The sequence below is a fragment of the Styela clava genome, chromosome 13 (genome assembly GCF_964204865.1).
Source record: "Styela clava chromosome 13, kaStyClav1.hap1.2, whole genome shotgun sequence".
NCBI lineage: Eukaryota > Metazoa > Chordata > Ascidiacea > Stolidobranchia > Styelidae > Styela > Styela clava.
The window spans coordinates 7173619-7185953 of NC_135262.1; the positions used below are offsets into that span (position 1 = coordinate 7173619).

Here is a 12335-nt window from a genome sequence, read left to right on the forward strand (position 1 = left end):
TCGCATGTAAAACCAATAATAATTAGTCTAAATTCGAGCTATTTGTACCGGTATCGTTAACGTCAATTCCTTCCTAGTTTTCGAACTGAACCCGATATTTGGACAGAGAATATGCGCATGAAATTTCGATAACAATATGTTCAATAAAGACAGCTTTAAATGTAAGAATGTGGGCCTATGTAGTTACAAAATCACAGCTAAGGGGTCATTGTCTTTTGAGGCGTCCCGATTTGAAGACACAAAAATATGGTAACCCTAATAATATTGAATACACATTTTACTGGGGAAGGAAAGTCGCGGGGAACCAAAGCTGGTTATCAAGCAGCGACACCCAAGGTTCAAATATCTGAATAAACATTTGCAAGTTTTAGCAACTTGATTGTTGGAGCACTGTTATTAGTGATAAGAGACTTGGTAGGGACCTCCTGAAGTATGCGCACCAAGATGGCGCACAACCTGAACTCAGGTTGTGTACCAACTTAGGGTTCAGGTTGTGCGACATCTTGGTGCGCATACTTCAGGAGTACCCTTGGTATATAACTTAAGCCATCTAATCAACATCGTGCAAAACAAATTACATGTGATAAACATTAGGTCTGCTTGCAGGCAATCGGGTATAAAATCATATTCAATTTGACATTGTACTTTGCCATTGGCTATATATTAATGACACATCGTTCAGTCTCCAGCCCCACTCATACTGTGTCCATCGCAAATCGTGGTAACTTTGAAACCCAAAAATAATTGCGCTAAGAAAGTGAGACAAAATTCACTTGAAATGAGAATTAGCAAGTCGAGAATATATAACCTACCTATCTATTATAGCAAAGCAAACTTGAGGTCAAATGGGCTGTGACGAGTATGGCGAAGTGGAATAGAGAGAGAGATTTATTATTAATAGGCAATCACGTAGCAGACCTTGTGTTTTTGAACGGAAGTGCTGATTTATGACTACATGACGTAATTAATTAGACAACCGGTTTTCTTTCATTTACATGTATAAGCTTGAAAAATTTCACTTACGCAACTCTGATTAGTACACTTCTAGCGCTATTCAATCACTATTCTCCGTGGAAACTTGGGTGATTCCATGCTTTAATCCTTGATAAAATTCGATGTGTGACAAACTTGTGTTTTGAAACACCTATGTTTCGAAAATGCCCATCCCTAGTTGTGGGATATTTTAGGTACAACTGTAATGCGAAGTCATTGAGCTTGTTGCGGTGTAGTCGGTCTTGTTCATCGCTCGAACCAAAACAAACAAGCAACTTAGGTGCGTGCGTATGGTGCAGCAATACTCGAAGATCCCATATGGCGATGGCTCGTCAAGTGAACGTTGCAGTGGTAGACAGTCTTTACATGAATCACCTTAATCGGTATTATGAATCTATCTTCAAAAAGAGTACACCAAATGTCGAGGTAAATTTCAGAACAATACCTGAAAATGGCGATATGAAAGAAGGCTTTTCAGACGCAGAGGTAATTCTCATGTCTCCACACGGATTGAAAATTTCGTCTGAAATTTCTAAAACAACCAAGTGGATTCAGTGGACATGGGCTGGCGTGGAGCCTTTGATGAATGAAAAAATCCGAAGGGATCTGGAAGGATGCATTGTGACAAGAGCCGCAGGAATATTTGGTTCCCAAATGGCAGAATACGCGATTGGTGCTGTAATAGCAATGGAAAGAGGTTTGCCCACGTGTTACCAACAGCAAATAGAAAAGAAGTGGGAGAGGCCATCTGGGTATGTATTACTTTTTTACAGCATCACACAACCATGGGCTAGGAATGGATATAATCAGTTGGAAATTTCAAACTCTCACAGAAACCAGTAACGAATTTTTTTTGTCTCATTGCAACTAGCTGACTAGCCTGGCAGTACGCACAATGGACAACTATTCCCTACTGAATTTCAACCTGAAATCTGGTAGTACCGTGTTTCCCCGAAAATAAGACTGGGTCTTATTTCAATTTATTTCTGAAAAAAAAAAACACTAGGGCTTATTTTTGGGGGTTGTCTTATATTTTCATTTATAAAAAACAAAATTACAAAGTAGAGATTTTTCAATATACAAAATATGATAATCGATATCCATTCACTTATAAATAACACGTTTTTACTCAAAATAACTGCAAAACAAATTATTTTTCATTTAAAACGTGTAGAAGATTTCAAGGAAACACGGTAGGTCACAAACAAGCACCAATACATTGCTATATAAACTACACCGCTCACCAATACCTGTTATATATTTCACTCTGTATTTTCTACAGGTACCGCAATCTTTCAACATTGTCTATTGGAATACTCGGTCTTGGGGATATCGGACTGCATATCGCTAAAGTTTGTTCCCAACTTGGCATGACAGTATATGGTTTGAAAAAAACAGCTACACAGTGTGAACATGTTGAGAAAGTATTCACATCAGACCAATTAGCTGAACTCATAAAATTATCAGACTACATATGCAATGTTCTACCAAGTACTCCAGAAACGAAGGAAATTATCACTGAACAAATGCTTGAAACCTGTTCGCATAGAAAATCAAGATTCATAAACATAGGACGTGGTGATGTTGTTAAAGAGGAAACATTAATTAAGGCACTCAAAAATGGGTGGTTGTCTGGTGCATTTTTGGATGTGTTTGCTGAGGAGCCACTGAAAAAGTCTTCACCGTTATGGTCGATCGAAAATGTTGTTGTAACTCCTCACATCGCAGGGAGAACATATCATGAATCAACAGCAAAGCTATTTTTTCATAATTTGGAAAAATACTTGAAGAATGAGAAATTAGATTACATTGTAGATTTTGATGCAGGATATTAGCCCAAATGCATACACAGATGTTTTGATCTGCTTAGAAAAATATTTACTTCCATAGTATTACTTTATGCATGTGGGTGCGATTATGGTTGTTTGTAGTTAGTTTGAATGCTATGCTTAATAAAGGGAATAAAATGTTTAAAAGATTTGCTGCAAGTAGGAGATAACAGTATAATGAAATTGACGATTACCGCAAAACTTCCATAGAGATCTTTGATCATATTACAAGCCAAGGCTTTTCATCCAGTATACACATATTATATTTAAATATCAACACCCAAAAATTAATTTTCTCATTCAGGTAGCAGTAATTAGGATCAGAAGTATATGAAGAAATAATCAATAGTATTGCGCATCAAAGAGAATGTACGTGTCAGGGGTCTCCATCATCCTTTTTATCTTGCGAAAGTTTAGATGACATATCCTGCACTGCAGAAGTGATCTTGCTTACAATTTCACCAGATTTCGGTATCTTGTAATTCTGTGCAACGTATACTCCACTGAGTAATCCAATACCAAATAAACCGATAACCCTAATAATCGTCATTAGGCTAGTGAAATGATTGATATCTGTCAATAAAAATTTGAGCTCATGAAAAATATAATAATATAGATATAAATTATTTATTATACAAGAATTCGTATTGATGTGAATCCTTTGAAGAATAATGGCTTGCATTAGGACAAAATATTGTTGGGCACAGTCAATAATAGAAAATAATTAAATTCAAGTTATATCATTATCAAATCAAATAGGTCATGCGTCTGTAATTTCAATAAATAATTATTAAAAAAGGGTAGTGGCCAGTGAGAAAGATTAGTCATGAATAAACAGTATAAAAAATGATAAATCTGTTAATTGCATATAGTCACAATTCAGTAATGATATATAAAGTATTACAAAGCCTTTATCTAACTTTGGGAAGCATTTAGTATATTATACATTGCATGAGTCATATGCTATGCTCAATTATCATAAGCGTTGGTTAAGTGCAAACTCAACTGTTCAATTTGACCAAGACACTTGAAACATCAGTGAAGAGGAAGGATAAAAAAAAATAGAAAAAGTGGAATGAGTGATTGAATAGAAATTATTGTATTTACCGGTATTCTAAAAATAATCAGAATATATTGAAATTTAATAAGAACGCACAATGACCTATAACAAAAATTATATGTTTATAGAAGGTAATATACTTATTGGGGTACTCCATAGTGTGTGTACCTGGTTGGGCCATGATTTTATTCAGATTTTCCTTAGTTATATTATGAGTTCGGAGATTGTCTTTGTTAGCCAAGTGAATATACCTCCTGCTCATAGGTTACAGTCCATTTACAAAACTTGATGTAAAGTAGGCGAACAAAATTAGTTACCTCCATATTGGTACACATACTTCTGGAAGTCCCTTATTAGTAAATTGTTCAACAGTGATTTGTTTTATGAAGAATCAAGTAAAATAAAAAGTGAACACTGGTTTCAAATGAACCAGCCACCTTGCCAGTATGCAACAGCCTCCAAATTCCATGTGCACAATGAAATAAGTCATATTTGGAATATTTCACAACAATATCTTTATAAATCGCAGAGCTGCTTTTTGATTTATACCTACTACAAAAACATTGTTCAAATGCTGAAGTGCAGAATTCCTTATCAAGTCGATTCTTGCAAATTCTCATTAATTCAAGATAGGTGAATGGCTGAGTTACTTCATACGGCAGCATTGCAGGGAACTCAATAACCAACTTGCTTAATTCTGCTGATGATTGAACTCTTTCATTCATCACAATTCTTTTTGAGATATATGATATCAGATCATAAGTTGCTTTCTGTACAGATTCACTACGCCTCACACTCGTGGGGCAAATAGAAATGTTCAAACAAAGTTCACGCATCACGATGCAGCTCAAAGAGGAATCACTAATTTCAAGCAGTGTGCATGTTAATACACTCAGCGCTTGCTGATAATACAGAACCGCCTGCTTCGATAATGGACAGCCAGTATTAAAAGCTATAATACCCTTCTTCAAGTGGCTGATCTTTTCATTACGTGTGGGTGACGTCTGACTTAATATACAGTGAGCTACACCCAAACTGTGAAAGACAGATTTATCAACCAAGATTTTTCTAAATCCAGAATCATTCACATTTTTAACACTTGATATGTTTCTCTTTGCAGCATCAATACAGTTTTCATATTTGTTCAGAAGTAAATAAGCTTCTGTAACTTTCTTACCCATTCTCATTAAAAACTTTTGGTATGGATGTTCAGCTCTCACATCAACTTCTCTTGTAAGAGAATCAAATAATTCATATGTTTGACAAAAGTCTTCATGCATGCCATTATCATATTGAACATCTAAAATTCGATACAAAGCTGAAATCGCATTTGTCTCATTTGAAAAACCAGGACTGGTCTTAATTTGATTATAAAGATTACGCAATGCTGCCTTGGCAGCCTCAGTTTGATTCATTCCAAATTCCGCTTTGATCCAGCTGGTGATATATTTCCAGCGCAGATCTACATTACCAGTTTGTAGATTTTTGAAAAAGTTGCTACAGATTTGTGACGCCTCTGCATAACGGCCTTGTTTCAGCAGAACCAAAACCATTCCATGGTCAAGGAACTGTTTTGTTTGGAGCACATGAATGGGTGGCGGACATGGATGCCAGTTATTGAATCTGAATATCCCTTCTTTGCAAAACATGATAGCACGATCTTCATAGCCGAACTGCATACACAGTTCTGCAATCACAGGAAAAAAATAAAATTTCCACTCAAGTTTAATTTTGTCCATTTGAATGACTTTACCAAGTCGTTTCAGACACAAACCAGTATCAGAAAATCTACTATTCGAGCTTGTATACTTGTAAAGATAACCACCAACAATACGTAAAAGACTGGCAACATCATTATCGTCAATAGTTTCAAATTTTGTTTCTAGTAAATCCATAGCGATATCAATAGCCTCATCATACTGTTGAAACATGTATAAAATGCTGGCTTTGACTACGTCTCTTTTTAGAAAACCATATATTAGGTTGGAGAGTTGCTCACCCCAAGGAAAATGTCCAGTCATAAAAGGTTTACCAAAACAGCAATATGCAAGTAATCTTATTTTTTCTAAAATAATATAAAACGCGTATAGATTCTTGAACCCAATGGTCTTGAGAGTGCGTTTGAATTCACCTTTATATCTCTGATCTCCCCCTTTTACATAATCCTTGATACGTAAATCAAAGGTCAGAGCCAATGCTGCATCAATATCTACTGCAAAATTTTCCTTTATCACTCCGAATTTCAATAGATTCTGGACAATATCAAAGCTAGTTACAGCCTCAATTTTTATTGAGCGTGCAATGGACGAAAGTAGAACAGTAATTGGGCGATACATTGTTGCTTTAGTGTTGAAATATGATGAAACAGAAGGAGACCACATCTTCACCGAATCCAATGGATTAAAATGAATCAGTTCGCCTTGAGAACCTGCTAGACTGCGTAAGTTCTCAAATTTAATTGTAGTTTCAACCCTATGTTTAAATGTATCGAATATATTTCGATTGCCATAAACAAAACAAGTTCTTGTAAGAACTTCATTTACGTAATAGCCATTCTGGCTTCTGCTTTCGAGATTCACAAGTCGGGTCATTTCACTAATGGGTTGAATGAGCTCAAGAGGAAATCTCTTTCGCTCAGTTGGCTCAACACGACCTAAAGGATTATTACAAGAATGTGGTACTAACCCATCAAATGCAATTCCACATGGGGTATATGTATCATAAAACCAATTCAGTTTTTTGTTCTCTGAATAGAGATCATTTAAAGATTTTACTCCCATGCTCCTGATGAAGGTTTCACCAAAATTAATTATAATTATTTGAAAGCAAACAGCATACCAGCGAAAATATTCTTTTATGGAGATATAATCTGGACTTTTTTGCACCCCTTCCTGAAGTATAATCACATGTTCGAAGTCAGAGTATGGGGTTATCTCTTCACGAGCTAAAGATCCCAAACCGACAGTAGCAAATTTACAAGGGGGTTCACCCATCACATCCACACACTTTTTAGATATTCTGGCCATGAGGTTGGTAAAGGCATTCGTCAAATCTTTATTCATCTTTTTCACATGGGATGACTTATTTCTGCTCTCTATATCAAATTCATATTCAGATCTTTCAGGGTATTTCACAGTATCTGAGATTAATTCTCTATCACCCGACAACATGGTTTTACAATCTTCTCTCATCTCTATGACACTTTCAAAAAATATTTTTGATTCCTCTAGCAAATTTGTTTCGGGTTTCACGGCTGAGGCAGACTTCAGTATATCAAAACCCAGAAGTTCCAAAAATTTCTCTACCTCTGACTCTCCGTCTTGTTTATTTTTCAAATGAAAGCGAACTTTAGCACCGTTAAATAGAGCAGCACAGCGGAGAAAGGTCAACTTTTGTAGCATACCTGTAGCATTTTTAGCTTTTACCATGTATAACTGACCCATTTCCAACAAAATATGCGCTGTTTCCAGCAATTTGCTCTCTTTTTCCTTGCCGAATATTGTGCAGCATTCACGTAGTTTGTCTGCCATAACATGCTCCTCTGGCCAGATAGTATCTTGCACAAGTTCATGATCTAAACATTTAATATCATATTTGTTTTATTTGTAGAAATAATGAATAACATATTCTGCATAAGTTTTGGGTGGTTCTGTTAATATTAGTTACCAAAAGGCACATTGAGGCGGGATCCTCATAAAGTGATGAATTCAAAAGAATAAATATATTCTTTATGTTCAATATACAAATTAAAGGGAAATTTGAGACAGGTTCAAAAAACTTTCAATTGGCGTTCATTAAAATATAGTGCATATTATGAACCACCCTACAGCTGTACCGGTACAGGCTGTACCGTACTGATACGTTCAGAAATCCTCGCGCACATAATTATCCCCCATGGGATTCGAACTGGCAATTATCAGAAGTGTGATACCGGTACCAATGATAGATGAATTAGGTTAAAAAATTAAAAGACTGAAACATAAGGCATGAAAGTACTACCGTGCATGGCAGCATGGGTATTACATTTGACATAGACAGACATGATACAGGAATATAATACCGGTACGGTACCGTAAACGCAGGTAACTTCGGATGGTTTATAACTTCGGATGAAATTTTCAATCGTTTATATCTCGACTAAATTACGTCATATTCTGCTTCTGGCAGTTTCTATAGAGAGTCCTTATATATCTTAATTTCTTATCATATTCAGTCGCCTAATAGGATTTATTTTTTGACACAAAAAATCACCTTTTTGCCAAAAATTGACACCTCGCTTTTGAGCGGCTAAAATAGCGACTTCTATCGACGCTAACTTCACTAAAAGACCGTCAATCGCTAGAGGGCATACACAATGTACAAGGAAAATTACAGTGATCACGAGATGTCGTACGAGATTCAAGTAAAATATATTATTTTGATTTAAAAATTTCGTCAAAATATCGACGTTACGGTGCTTACGCTGAACGTGACGTCAACAACGTGATTCAATTTCGCTCCATTTAAGGCCGACGTCACATTGCGTAGCTCGTGCGTAACTCGCTGCGACATTTGAACGCCAGACTATGTGGCGCCACGTGTAGTTAAATATAAAGTGAAAACTCCTAACTGATCCTCGTCACCAAATCCTACAAAAACTTAATTATAGCCCCAGTCATATGCTGTTTATTTATTGTGAATCCGATTAATGCACATTAAATTTGTGTGTTAACATTTCGGCATTCTTCGACCGTATAGATGTTGTTGATACGTAAGGCTGATGAACAGACAGATACGCGTATCTATACTATCACAATGACAAGGTTTTACGATCGGCGATGATAATATATTAAGAGTAGAATATTGCACAGGTGAGCATGAAACTCTGCACAGGTGCACACAGCAGGAGATTGGAGGTTTTTGGCGTTTTTATCCGTTTCATGTCTATCTGCCTGTGAATACATTATATCTGAATTATCAACACGGCCACAAGCTACACTGTTCCATATTGTTGTCCACTTCCATTTTTTTTACTTTTACTACCTACCGTAATTCATCATCCATTTTTCTTTTTTATTATTTTCATTCGTTTCATTTTTGTTTTGTATTAAAAATTGTTTTCCATTTTTACTTTTACGACTTATTTTATTCGTCCGTTTTTTATTTTCATTTGTCCCATGTTGTCTCATTTTTGTTTCGTATTGAAACGATCATAATAGCAAGATATAGCACTTTCATGACATTAAGAATAGTCAAGAGATAAATGGTTTAGTTTTGCGAAACGTCAGGAATAGGGCTGGGCAAAATTATTACATGCGTTGTATTTTGAAGCATTTAGCGGTAATAATTATGGCGCGACACTGTCAAAATCGTCGAGTAAAGTGCTGAGTTCGCAAATTCCGCAGATAAAATTGTGAATTAGTCGGTAACGGTTTTAGCTATAATAACCGTTGGGGTATTGTTTTGTTCAAAAAAAAAGTTAAAACTTGAGGGAAATAGTTATAATTAGTGTCCGACCCGCTATCAGGACCAAAAGCCTTATGACAAGTATAAGTGCATAACGGCCGATTTATTCAATCATTATTATAAATAAAAATTCAGTATTCGCACAATCGCGGGTGCAAAGCATAACAACATCAATCATCGTCTTAATAAATATCTCCATCTCGGCGACGATAATAATATCACCGTTCGCTTTAAACTCGAACGATTAATAGTATACAAACGGTGATAAGTAAGATCAAAGCCAACACGTAAGATTAAATCAGAACAAAATTAATTTGGGTTTTGAAATCAGTCCTTCTTGTCTTCAAGAGCGTTGCCGATGTAAACACACGGGTACACCAGATATATAAAACTTTGATGTCCGCCGACCCGGAAGAATTAATAATCACAAAAACGGCCGCCATAGATGAACGTCAGTGTGCGACACTCAAAACGAATCACGGCGTCGTAAGTTCTACGCAGCGACGTTATCACGCGTCACTGATCACGCAGACATTTCTCTCTCACGACGAAGTGACGCAAAGCGAAAAGTGGCCATCCGAAGTTATAAACATTTGGAATACAGATCGGCAGGCAAATAAAGTCAATAATTTGAATGAAAAAAAGTATTGATTGATATGAAACCGAGTTTATCGCGAGGAGAAAGGCTTCAATGTATTATATTCCAAGTTTGGCTTCAATTGAACAATAAACGGCGGAGAAATTGTTCATAATATAGTGAAATCATCCGAAGTTACCTGCTTTTACATACCTGCACGGTCTGACGGAGGATGAAAACTCCAAATACAGAAATATGATACCGGTACGGTTACTGTATCGGTAAGCCTACTCTACTGTTTGATAAGCGCCTCTCAAACTTGGGAGCAGTACCGGTACGGTACCACTAATGCCAGAAAGGGGTCTCATGTAGTTTCTTACCTAACATACTTCTAGTGGGCGTAGCATGACAATTTTTTCACGTATCAATCCTCCAGACTGGATTCCATGGCAGGTGCACGCCGGAGGGCGCTAGCGCTCCGCAAAAATGCACGCGAGCGAAATCAATTTTGCACGCCGAAAATTTGCAATTGCTCACCAATGTAAATCGGTTTAAATGGTTTTAAAATCAATAATCCAGTAATATAAAGATGCCAAAATATTATACCTCCACAATTGTCGACAAATACCAGCTTGCAAGATTTGGTCTGATCGAAATATTGCGAAGCAAAAAGACCATGGACCTTTCCCCAACCTTTGACCCGCGAAAAATTCCTCTCATTGTCACGTCCTTTTTTGCATCTTGCTGATTGGCCAATGTCACGAAGTAAACAAGGAAGTCGATGCTCGGGGAAAGGTCCCAATCGTGTTGAATGATAGGAAATAGGAATCCCGTGAGAATAGTTATGGACGAAAAGATCGCCTCCGCACCAATGGCCAAGTACGGCTCTGATTCAGCGTATTTTTCATACAATAATTTTACACGAATGTACTGAACAGTACCGGTATCTAAAGTTGCTCAAACACTCCCAAAATTAGTGACAAAGTATGAAAATAATGTTTGGGGTCAAAGGTCAAACATCCATTTTGCTCTAATTTGACGTATTTTTTATCCATTAATTCTACGTAAAAACACTACCAAAATTAATGACAAAGTATGTCCATTTTGCTCTGGTTCAACGTATTTTTTATCCAATAATTTTACGCGGATGTACTGAACAGTACCGGTATCCAAAGTCGCACAAACAGTAGAAATAATGTTTGGGGTCAAAGGTCAAACGTCCATTTTTTCTCTGATTCAACGTGTTTTTCATCCGATACCGGTAATTTTACGCGGATGTATTGAGAGGTATCTGATGTCAAAGTCATTTGCACGCGAGTGCAGTTGTTTTGCACGTCGTGAGCTATAATTGCACGCCAGGAATTCTTATTTGCACGCGGGAATTTCTGATTGCACGCCCGATTTCTCGTTCAAAAAGGCCATGAAATCCAGACTGGTCAATCCTAACCCCCACCTGACTACACCATCCAAAAATTACGTCATTACGACGTCACAGTGACGTAATAGAGCCCTTCAAACTATACGAACTGCCATCCAAGACGCGCAAACGAGCACCCGAAATCGAGACGAATAAACATACATACATACATATTCATCTCACCTGCCAGAGAGTTGCCCGGATCCACCACGGGTACCTTGTCCATGTTCTATTTCTCGTATCCAGTCACTCAGTACCGGTACCAAAATTCTGAACCGCTGACCATAGCCGCAGTCCGGTAGTGGGCAGCGGTAATTGGCAATGTCCATTGATTGTAGATAATGGAATACCATGGCGGACGAGGGCGCTAGATAGGATAGGATTTACATATTTATCCCGGGGGAGAGGAAAGCCGATAAGACGGCTTATCCATATGGCGAACCACGGCCTCTCGTCCGGTTACCATTCTAAGTCGGGTATGGGATTAGTTATATTGTTTGTTTTCGGAGGCATAGACTTGGTGGTAGAGGAAGCCGTAACCGACCAGCGGTTACGTGAACCACCCAACGACGGCGAGGAGTCCAGCAATCCTCTCGCACATAACCATCCCTGCATGGGGTTCGAACCTGCAAACCCACGCAGAGTAACTAGAGGTGCGGTGGCGAGCGTATTCCTAACGCTTAGCCCGTTGAGCCGCTTAGCCCGTTGAGCCGCTTTTGATAACCCTGTGAAGTATATTTGCGGCAAAGTTTTTTTTTCACCAGTAAATAAATCAATCATAAAATATACAAAAAAAATATATTCACATAGTTTTACTGGGGAAGGGAAACCGCAGGGAGCCACAGCTGGTTATCAAGCATTGACATCCAAATTACAAATATCTGATAATCGGCCTAGCCTAATCTGTGGAAAACACGAATAAACAAAATTTGGCAACACCTATGAAAACGGTATACTCGGTACGGTGTACACGGTATACTCCAATGAAGTTGTCCAAAGTCAAGATTCAGCTGA

General features: G+C 37.5%; 2 protein-coding genes across 2 annotated transcripts; one reads left to right on the forward strand and one right to left on the reverse strand.

The window, feature by feature from the left end:
* Window positions 1-558: 558 nt before the first annotated feature.
* Window positions 559-2963, forward strand: LOC120332840 (uncharacterized protein Cgl2355/cg2587-like). The gene is made up of 2 exons (XM_039400158.2): window positions 559-1745; window positions 2276-2963. The coding sequence occupies exons 1-2, from the start codon at window positions 1147-1149 to the stop codon at window positions 2826-2828; spliced, it is 1152 nt and encodes a 383-aa protein (XP_039256092.2). The 5' UTR covers window positions 559-1146; the 3' UTR covers window positions 2829-2963.
* A 470-nt stretch (window positions 2964-3433) lies between these two features.
* LOC120332831 (uncharacterized) lies at window positions 3434-11896 on the reverse strand. Its single transcript, XM_039400149.2, has 2 exons — window positions 11505-11896; window positions 3434-7456 (listed from the first exon to the last, which is right to left on the reverse strand). Exons 1-2 carry the CDS (start codon window positions 11545-11547, stop codon window positions 4248-4250), a joined length of 3252 nt encoding a protein of 1083 aa, XP_039256083.2. The 5' UTR covers window positions 11548-11896; the 3' UTR covers window positions 3434-4247.
* Window positions 11897-12335: the final 439 nt, after the last annotated feature.